We start from the raw sequence: 11,493 nt of genomic DNA, 5'->3' as shown, positions 1-11,493 counted from the left end.
TCATGTCTTATATCTGTACGATATCTAGAATAAAGGAATATATGATCCCTTATCTAAAGGACATGCATATACGATAAGATCAAAGTTGACAACGGCTTTGGAAAGCTACAATTGCAGATCAGGATCTGAAGTCATACGCAGAATAGTATTTAGACTTATCCAAGTGGGAGACTATTGGATTAGTGTCTAAGTCCATAACTATTTTGGAGAGAAAGGATTAATTATGATTTATTATTATATTATGAGAATAATATATTAAAGGAGAAATCATATTGTTTAATTAATATTAGTCAAGAATTAATAAGAATTAAGTTTGTGGCTAAAAGACATTAATTAAACTTAAGGGACTAGAACTGTCAGCTGTGTGATAGTTGAATATTGGGCTAATGGACTCCATATTAGAGGGGTGGACGAATTCTATGGGGAAACCCATTAGAAATCGTCCTAGGCCTCTAAGGAGGGAGTCCATGGGTTGCTTAGGGCCTAAGCATCCAAATTAGGGTTTCCTTGTTAGATAACCCTAATAGCCTCACTATTTAAAGCACCCTTGAGACTCAAAAACGTGGTGAACTAATTGATTAGGGTTTCCACACGTTTTGGGCAGCCTCCCCTCTCCTTATTCTTCATCCTCTTGCTCTTGGTGTTTGTGAACCATTAGAGGAGTGACATTTGTGACTCTAAGCTTTCTAAAGTCATTACAAGGAGGATTTGAGATTGTTATTGCTACATAGCAATCAAGGTAATATCTTAAACCCATTGTTATGTTAATATTGATTATCATATGCTAGATCTAGGGTTTAAAGTCTTGGATGAATTGCATGTATAATAGAAAAACCTAGATCCAAACATTAGGGTTTGTATGAGCACATAGGATGTTCTTATGGCTAAAACCCATCAACTTACAACAAAATGAAAGTTTTGGACCATTGGTGCAACTCTAAAACATTTTGGACCAAACATCCAAAATTTTGACATACCACAGGGACCAAATTTATATTTTTTTTCTTTTTCTTTTTAAATGCCTTAGATGTTTATTGTAAAAAGATAAATTCACAGTTTTTATGATCAATTTTGTAATTATCCTTACATTTTAACCCTTCTATTTAAGAGAATCTTCAATGGTAAATCTACCATATCACTTAATATTTTTGTCTTATGTTGTTATTCTAATAATTCTGACCTCTAATTAAACCATCACTCCATTGGTTAAGTTTTTTTAATAGTTTTTTTTATGTAAATTTAACTTATTAATCTTCACTTATCTAAAGTGTTTATAAAATATCCTCATTTAATTAGTCATCTTTAAACATATTGTATATTAATATGAAATATTTTAAATTAAGACTATCATTAGAAATTAGTATCTAAACATTTCATAAATGAAAAACTATGTTAGAAATAATTAAGTAGTTAAATAAATGAAAAATATTTAAAACTAAAATATAACTAAAGAGATGAAAATAAAATATGTTAAAAATAAAAAAGGTTTGATGTTTAAAACGTTATACTATATTGACATTCAATATATATTGAGTGGTCAATATAAATATATAAAAACAATTCACTCTAATGATATCAAATAAAACTAAATAATGAATTAATACAGAAAAAAAATCTAAAATAAATAATCATCTGAGAGGCTCTAATAACATCTTTATTTATCCTTCTTAAATATTTCTATACTAGATGTAAGACTCATATATTACATGAGTTTATTTAAAAGAAAAATCAAAGTATTTTTTCTCTTTTAAATTTATACAACTAATTTAGATAAATAAATAAAGGAAACTAATTACTTTAATTTAGTAATTTAGAAATTAAAAGAAAATGTCAGTTAATGAAATCGATATACATTTATTGTAATTATTATATTTAAATATTATGTGAATTTTAATAAAATAAAAAAACCATAAAATAACTTAATTGAAAAAAAAAACTAATTTAAAATGACCACAAAATGAATAAAAGTATAAAATGTGGCAAAAAAATTATCAAAGTAGATTTTTTTTAAACTAATTAATCTAATTTGTTATATTTCAAAAAATATATTCTCTTTGTCTCAAAATTATTGTCCACAGACAAAAAACACACAGATTAAGAAAACATTAATTACCACTAACTTTATTAATGTTGTGTTCGGCACAGAGCGTTTGGGAGCGCTTGAGAGCTTCTAGCGTTTGACAAAACGCTCCGTTTTGAACAGAAAGCCTCGTTCGGCAGTACAAGCTTTTAACGTTTAGTTTAAACAAAACGCTGCAAATTCAAATGCTACTTCATGTAGCGTTTAACAAAACGCTACAAGCTACAAGCGACCCACTACAAGCCACCAGCTATTAGCTAATTTTGCTGAACACGCCTAAATGATATAAATGAAATGACAATTATACCATTTTATTGCATTTAATTCTATCATTTTGTTGCATTTAATTTCATGATAGGTTAACCAATAATGATGCGTATTTTGGTAAAAATATATTTATTTTTAGAAGTAGGCTATTATTTTGGGACAAACTAAAAAGGAAACATAAACTATTAATGTTGGACGGAGAGAGTTTTATATTTTATATATATATATATATATATATATATATATATATATATATATATATATATATATATATATATATATATATATATATATATATACAACAAATTATACTATGATGGTTTTAAATATTTTAAATAGATGATAATAGATATATAATTTTTGAGAAAGTATTTAAAAAAAAAATTTATATAATTCAACAGGATTTATTAAAATAAATTGTTTAATAAAAACATTCTACCAAATAAATAAGCTATATACTCTTAAATCTTAATAGAGGAAAAATAAAAATAAGATCGGATTGAGATGAATTCTTGATAAACACAATCTGAACAATCCTGCAAAGAATCATCGCCCCATTTTAGCGGCAAGTATGTGGCATGAGTCGGCTACCCTACACTTTTCCTTTCCCATTTATAATCCTTTGATTTAATCAACACATCAATTCAATATCCATATTATTCAACGTTCCAACTGGAATAATTTTTTAAAGATTTCTTCAGATTCCTATCATTAATCATCTAACAGATTCCTTTTTCTTTTCATCAGTTTCAGACTACAAGTCCAAAAAAGTAAAAAGGGTATCTTTCCAATCTTTGTATATATTTCAACTTTTATAATCAAATTCCCTAACTTCACGTAAGCACACTGTAAACCCCTTTGGACTCCATTCTTGGTAACTTGTTCTCTTCTTCTCGCTCTTATTTTGTTTGATTACAGGAATGGAGGTCTAATCGAACCCTAAAATAAGAAGTTTCGTGTATTCTTGATTTATCGTCAATTGTGTATGTTTTTTTGGGCATGAAAAACCCAAAAACCCAGTTTTAAAAGAATCCCAGATTCATATGATCTACCAACTCAAAACAATCTTGCAAATTTCTTCTTGGGTTCGGAAAATCATAATCTTTCGTCTATCTCTGTTTATACAGTATGGCAGTTATGAATGTCGCTGCTCCAAACGAAACTCCAGTGAAACTTGAGGTTTGTTCTCAAATATCTTTACAAAACTCCACAAATTTTGGAACCAATTTCCCTTATTTTTTTAGCTTAAACTATGAATAATTCAAGAAACGATAATATTTTGAATTCTCAGGGGAAGTTTCTTGCAATTTTGGTATGTTGGATTCTTGGATTTGGATCTTTGGTCGCATGGAATAGTATGTTAACCATAGGAGACTACTACTATGAGTTATTTCCAGTAAGTAAAAAAGGCTTCAAATCCTTCAATTTGCTTAATTTCTTTTCGTCAATCGAACAAATTGTTAATTCTTTTCGCAGGATTATCATCCATCAAGAGTACTTACCTTGGTCTACCAACCCTTCGCAATAGGAACAATAGCAATACTTGCATATAACGAGTCAAAAATCGACACTAGGAAACGTAACATTGCAGGATACATCTTATTCTTTTTATGCACTTTAGCCCTCATTGTGGTAAGTCAAGCTTTCGCCTTTTGAGTTTTGACCTAGTAATTGTATTTTTATTCCGAAAACACCCTTCTAAACTTGTTTATACAGATAGATTTAGCCACATCAGGGAAGGGTGGAATTGGAAATTACATCGGTATATGTGTTTTTGTTGCCGGATTTGGAGTAGCCGATGCTCATGTTCAAGGTGGAATGGTTGGAGACTTAGCCTTCATGAAGCCAGAATTCATGCAAGTAAGTTTTTATATTTATTTTGATTTTTAAACTCAAAATTTTTGAATTTTACAAGAAATTTTTTTCGCAATAAATGTTTGTTGACTCTTTTGTCGGATCTTTCAGTCATTTTTTGCGGGTTTGGGAGCATCCGGTATTGTAACATCGGGTTTAAGGCTAATTACAAAAGCCGCATTTGACAAATCTCCCCATGGTTTACGAAAAGGGGCAAGTATGTATCATATTTTTTTCCAAAAGATTCTAGTCAAATATCCGATCTTAAATTTTAGTTTGTTTTTTCTCGCAGTTTTATTCCTCGGAATCTCAACATTCTCTGAGTTTCTTTGCATTCTTCTATACGCCTTTGTGTTTGGTAAATTACCGATTGTGAAATATTATCGCACAAAAGCAGCAAAAGAAGGATCAAAAACTGTTTCATCTGATCTCGCAGCTGCAGGCATCCAAACTGAATCAAATGGAACAGTAATATTTTCTCTTATTTTATGTTAATCATGTAACATTTGTAAAATCGATTTTTTTTTTTTTTTACCTTTTTGGTATTTTTTGCAGACTGATATCGATGCTAAGGTTCCTGAACGATTGAGCACTAAACAACTTCTCGTCAAAAACATCGATTATGCATTGGATTTGTTCTTGATATATGTCCTTACTCTCTCCATTTTCCCTGGATTCTTGTATGAAAATACAGGACACCACCAATTGGGTTCATGGTAAATTCATGTTAAATCAATTTAAAACGTTTTTACTTTTTAGGTGACAAAAACTGACATTTTTTGTCCTACATAGACAAAAATTGTCCCATCCAAAAAGTTGAGAACACTAGACAAAAAGTTGGTAATTTTGTCTTTGCAAATTTTTGTTTGTCCAAAAAGGTGAAAAGAGATGCTCTATTTTTAGCAAAAGACATAAATAACCTTCATATCATATCCTTAATAAAGTCTTGTCACATGTAGCAAATGCACAAAATTTAATGGTGTTTTTTTTTTTTTAAATTTAATAGGTACCCTCTTGTTCTAATAGCAATGTACAATGCTTGGGATCTGATATCCAGATACATTCCTCTAATCGGGTTTCTTAAGATTGAATCAAGAAAATGGCTAATGATTGCTACATTGGCACGTTTTTTATTTGTTCCAGCATTTTATTTCACTGCAAAATATGGTGATCAAGGTTGGATGATCATGCTTATATCCTTACTTGGATTGACAAATGGTTACCTCACTGTATGTGTCATGACTGTAGCTCCTAAAGGTTGCACGGTGAGTATTAAAAGAAAAAGTTGATCTTTTTTTTATTGTGATAAATGCAATAAAAAGCATTATGTTTCTATTCTTTTTTATTGTTAAGACATTTTACTATGAAAATCTACATAATTATAGGAGTTTATAATGAGAATTGTGTTGTATTTGGATGACATTGATATAATTGTGTAGAATAAAGATTATCAGGAGATAACGTTTTTGGTTGGATTTTTTCAGGGTCCAGAAGCAAATGCATTGGGGAACATTTTGGTAATGTTTCTTCTAGGTGGAATATTCGCGGGTGTGGCTTTAGATTGGCTATGGATAATTGGGAATGGAAAATTTTGAAGGACAAATCGTGATTGGAATGATTTTAATTGGTTGATGAATTTTTAGTTATAGATCTTGATTTGTTATTTGATATTCGCGAACTCGGAAAAATATAGTTAAAGTTGATATTTATGTGGCTAAGGTATAAGGATGCACGTGTCTAAAGGGTAAAGGTTCTTTGAATATAGGATTTTTTTTTTTTTTTTTTTTTTTTTTTTAAATCTTGTAAGTTTTGTTTATTGTGTGTTGTTTATGTTGAAATGTGTTGATACAATCATACAATCATAAAGTCATATATTCTAAGCGAAGATGATCATTTGTTGTTTTATATTTATGGCAAAGAATGTGGTAAAAGTAAAGTTTATTGCTTATGAGAGAGAGGTAAGAAGGGTTGAAACCAGGGGCGGAATTAGAAAAAATCAAAAGTGCCATAACAATAAAATGTTACGAATAGTTATTTATCATTTTTAAAGAATTGGTAACCATGAGATTAAAAAGATTGGAATATTTAGATTTCATGATATGAGTTGGTTTCCAAGAGGAAAAATCGTACCACGAGATTGTACAATCTTGAATTTAAAGTTCGTTCATTGAAAATTCTATTTGAATTATAGGTTAGCGACATATGCAAAATCGTTTTTACGGTTTTATTGTCTTAGTATTTTTTATTTTTCATTTTTTGGTTTTACCCTGTAATTTTTATTCAACTTTTTAATTTTACCATTTTCAGTGAAATTTCTTCCTTTTCATAAACTTCAACTCACAAGAAAACTTCGCAAATTTTGTATGGTTTTACTCTTAATATGTTTTTTTTTTCAGTTTACCCTAAATACCTTTTTTTTTTGGGTTTCCCCTTTCACTTGTTGACTTGGACATAGAATAGGTCATCTATGATGTCATGATGATCCTTATACAAGGTTTATGGCATATGAGTGTTTATTCCTATTTTTACTCATGTATTAGGAATCACAATGTATGCACTACCAACAACGTATTTGCCCTCAATACGCAACAACTGTGAGTGGGAATTCTTCAAACTCTAGTTGTCAACTTGTCTTGTATCTGTTTTTTAAGGATTACTATTTCAAAAATCGCTAATATTTGCAGTAAAAGTTTGGATCTCATGTTCTATGTACAAGAGTTACAAAAAGTAACAAAAGTATATAGAGTGTCTTGGGTGTAAGACATACGCCTTACTTTAAATGGTGTTTATTATATATTATATATATGGTGTTAATTGCAAAAATGTAATTAAAGTGGTTTATAGATTGCTATTTCAATATCTTATAAATTTGCTTTAAAAGATTAAATCTCAGCAAAAGTTTAAAAAAAATATATTAAACTTAAGTATACATATTATCTCGAGTGTAAGACATAAGGCATACCTTAAGTAGCGTTACATGTCATTGTGTTAGTTATATATATTACATTAAGACAAAACTATAAAAATGGTCCATGTGGTTTACCAAAGGTCACAAACTTAGTCCTTGTTATTTTTTTATGTAAATGGTCACGTGTTTTGCAAAAGTTGCACATATGACCACTTTTACTAACTTCGTCCATACAGTCGTTAGCCTACATCACGTGCGTCCCATGTGGCGGTATTTTGGTCTTTTTTTACTTTTGGGACCTCCACTACTATTTAAAAAGCCCTAGAATGTAACGTTCAAATAAATCCCCATCGCCTGTCTTTCTCTCTATCTTTATTACGCAAAAGCTGAAGAATTGGAAGAAGCAAAAATTGTGATTTGTAAGTATGGAAGCATAGTTGTGAAAGTGACATCTTGGATGGACCTCAATCTAGGTAGGAGGTTTTGGTCTTGTGCTCGAAATGGTCCAAGTTGTCCATTTCTTGGGTGGGTGGACGATTTGATATGCCTAGGGCTGTAGAGATCATTCCCGGTTTGCTAAGGTCAAAGAACAAAGTTGAAATGATATTGATTGAAGTTCGTACAAATGCTTTGAAGCTGAAGTGGTTATTTGTTTTGTCTTGGGTCTTTTTTTTTCGTTTATATAAGTAAGCATCAAGTAGTATTGGGATTTGGGTAGTGGAAGGGTATGGTATTTGGGTAGTGTTAGGGTATGGTATTTTGGGATGTTTTTTGGGATGGGGATTATGTAGTGGAATGGAAAAAGACCACAAGACCAAAATACCCCCATGTGGGACGCACGTGATATAGGCTAACGACTAAATATGGGCAGAGTTAGTAAAAAAAAGGTCATTTGTGCAACTTTTGTAAAACACATAGACCATTTTTGTAGTTTTGTCTTACATTAATCACCAAATTACAATTGAAGTAGTGTTAACCATATATATTTTATAATCAAAGTAGCATTAATTAAAATAATATTGCTTGGTTCATTGGTAATAAATAAAAATAACAAGTTACATGAAAGTTATTGGGTAAACAAAGAAAAAAAAAGATAATAATAATAATAATAATCCTCTTTAATAAATGAAGTTTTTTTTTGCCACATGTTCTCTTCTCCTTCATTTGGACACATGACATTTTTTAGAATTTTTGAATTTTCTATTTTTCACTTGTCATTTTATTAAATTAAAATTTCACATTTAATATGTAAGGTAATATATATGTAAGGTATTTATTAGAAATGATTTATATATATATAATGTATTCAATGTATTAAAGTCTCATTAATTTTAATAATTTAAATTTTTTCTCATTTTTCTTATAAATTCAAACTTTTCAAAATTTTAAAATTTCATATTTAATTTTTTTTAAATAAACTCATGTAATACATGTGTCTCACACCTAATAATAATAATAATGTAAATAGTTGTTTGATTCTTGTGTTTGAAGCGTTTGGTTGAATCTCTTCCACAAAGAAGTCCCAAAAATGTCAATCTCGTGTTTGTTTAAAATCAAACATATTTCCATCCATTAAATTCTATATTCATATTCTCACTTACTTCTTCTTTTTCTTTAAAACGATTAAAACATACACGACACAAAGAGAACTAAAAAAAATAACTCAATCTTTATTATTATTTGAAATATGATTATGACCACATTTATTTATAGATTAACGATATATATAAAAAAAATCTCATTTTGACATGATATATTACGATATACAAAAAATATAGATTAAACTCTATATTTGTCATATGTTGGAACATAATATCGACAACTAGATAGGTGTGACCAAGCAATGTTTTAAAATCGGGTCGAACCGGTTGAATTGATACCTAGGGAAGTAATCGGTTTAACTAGCATCAGTTTTATGTTGGTGATTTTAGTGTCATTATATCATTTTATGTAACTGGAACTAACATGTGAGCTAAGGGGTTTTATGATTTGTATTCTAGTATATGTACGGGTCCAAGGGGCAAAGCTCCTAGCGGGGTCGAAGGGCAGCGCCCCAAAAACTTTTCAAATTTTACATATGGGAACATAGTGGGAAATTCAAATTCTTGAGAGTGATTATGATAAAACTAACAAAATTCGTTAGTTTTGGAAATCCTAAATCCTCATTAAATTTCGGATTTCATGGCTTGCTTCCAAAGCAACCCATGACGACCAACCTTAAGAGAAACTCTAATCTCGTTTATTATATAAACAGTTTTCCTCTTTGAGAAGAGGGACACGGAAATTATTAGCTCTCTTTTTCTTCAAACGAACACAAAATCCTTCTGGCAATTTAGCTTACGTTTTATGTGCCTAGATTCGTAAGTGTCATCTTGGATTATTGTAGGTTGAATTTCTTGCAACCCAGACATAGGGTAGAAATATTAATTCGGAAAGTGTTCACACGATCCAAAGGGTATCCAGATCTCCAACATAAACCATATTTCCTCCAACATTTTATTTCTATTTATGGACCGGAATGAACCGATCGTTTTACAAAAACTCGGTTGAACCCGTTATATTGAACCGTTAAAATCTGCTATTAAACCGTTTTTTTATGAAAAAAGAATAGGAACATTTTTTATGAGGATGAAATTGATAGTGAATTTCATTTGCTACGCAATCGTGAAATTGATGCATTTAATCCTCTAATATCTCAAAATATGTGATTTTCTTTGATCTTTATATGTTTGTATTCATTTAAAACTATATTTTGCTTTGCTATTATACTTTATGTTTTCTTTTTGATGTATTTGGATTGATGTAAGATTTATGATTATGTGTTTTTTTACTTATTAGATCAATCTACAACTTGTTGTTATGTGTATTTTTAATATTTGAACTTGTAGGCGTTAATTCTTGGTTATGCACGAAAATAAAAAAAAAAATATGTGAAAATTCTAAAAGCTAGGTTTATTCGACAATCTAACCAGTTGAGTTGAATTAAATCTAATTATCAGATCCGATTAAAAAACCGATTTTGAATAGAATGTAATGATAGAAAAAGTCAATGGAGGTATGAGAATAAAATTCGATAACTATGTTTTATTATGTCTCATGGGCTATGGTTCCTAAATCATGTAGCCAATCATTGATCATGATACAAATAGTTACAAAAGAAGCATTAGTTGACTCTAAAATTTTAACATGAAAATTTATCTTTACCAAGTATGGTATATATGATTATAAGAAAAAAAAAAAAAAACGTTTGTGGCCTTGATGGGTGGGCCGGCCTTATACTGGTGGCCCGAATACAAGACCATCTGTCCTGCTGTCCAGTTGTGGTCTAGTTTATGTGATAACATATGGATCCATATGATCCGACCCATTGAAATATCGGATGCCAACAAGAAAGACTAAATGTTGTTGATTTTAACGTACAAACTACAAACCATTATTTTTTTTTTGGAAAGAAAAAACACGCGTCTAGCCATTTAGGCTGGCAAACCTTCAACTACAAACCATTATTCATAAACAATAACTTCAATATCGAATTAAGGAACAATGTTTGAATGATTTTGATATATTAGTCATCATGTGGCACTCCAGTTAAAAGTACTACATCAAAAGATTTTCAATAATAAAACTGTAAAAGTCTACTTTATACATGTTTGATATTATAATATATTATAAGAAAGATATTATTTCTATGATATGTATTTATTATTTTCATAACTTTTTAATTTCTAACCTAATATAATTAGTCTATTAATTTAAATATAATAATTATAATATATTTATTCGTTAATTTAAATATTATATTAAATCCAAAATATAAATCAAAATATAAAATAAACTTAAAAATAAATATTCAAATACTATTTTTCAAAATAGTTAAAAAAAATTAAATATGATCTATGTAGATAGTAAGATAGACAAGTCAAATTAAATAAAAAAATATTAAAAAACTATTTTTTTATTATAATTCAAAATTTTCAAATAAGTGAGTTATAATTAATTAACAAAAAAAATCGTATTGTGTTAACCTACAAACAATGATTCATATATCAGTTAATTATCATGATAAGTAATTTCTAAATTAATCAATCATAACGTTAAATTGTAATATAAAACCGTAAGTCATGTTAAGTTTTATTTAAATGCAAACTACATGTTGATGCTATTGAATGATGTGATTATGATAGATGTAAATTCAATAATATGATTCAAAATAATTACAATTTATGTATCAATTCATGTAACGTCCCGAAAATCATATTAAAATTGTTCATTTTTAGAGAAATAAAAGTAGTTTCCAAATAACCATAAATCATCAGAACATTGTCTCACAACATATCATAAAAATCAGAGTATCAAAACATAATCTCTCTCAAATAATAAGACC

The 11,493-nt window shown here is 29.1% G+C and overlaps 1 protein-coding gene across 1 annotated transcript; it reads left to right on the top strand.

Moving 5' to 3' along the window:
• Nucleotides 1–2,922: 2,922 nt before the first annotated feature.
• Nucleotides 2,923–6,086, top strand: LOC111897132 (equilibrative nucleotide transporter 3). The gene is made up of 9 exons (XM_042901088.2): nt 2,923–3,526; nt 3,639–3,743; nt 3,824–3,979; nt 4,064–4,207; nt 4,313–4,418; nt 4,494–4,669; nt 4,757–4,917; nt 5,208–5,466; nt 5,686–6,086. Exons 1-9 carry the CDS (start codon nt 3,476–3,478, stop codon nt 5,794–5,796), a joined length of 1,269 nt encoding a protein of 422 aa, XP_042757022.1. The 5' UTR covers nt 2,923–3,475; the 3' UTR covers nt 5,797–6,086.
• The last annotated feature ends 5,407 nt before the right edge of the window (nt 6,087–11,493 follow it).

Source organism: Lactuca sativa, chromosome 4 (assembly GCF_002870075.4).
Source record: "Lactuca sativa cultivar Salinas chromosome 4, Lsat_Salinas_v11, whole genome shotgun sequence".
In the NCBI taxonomy this organism is placed as follows: domain Eukaryota; kingdom Viridiplantae; phylum Streptophyta; class Magnoliopsida; order Asterales; family Asteraceae; genus Lactuca; species Lactuca sativa.
This window is presented reverse-complemented; position numbering and strand designations above follow the sequence as displayed.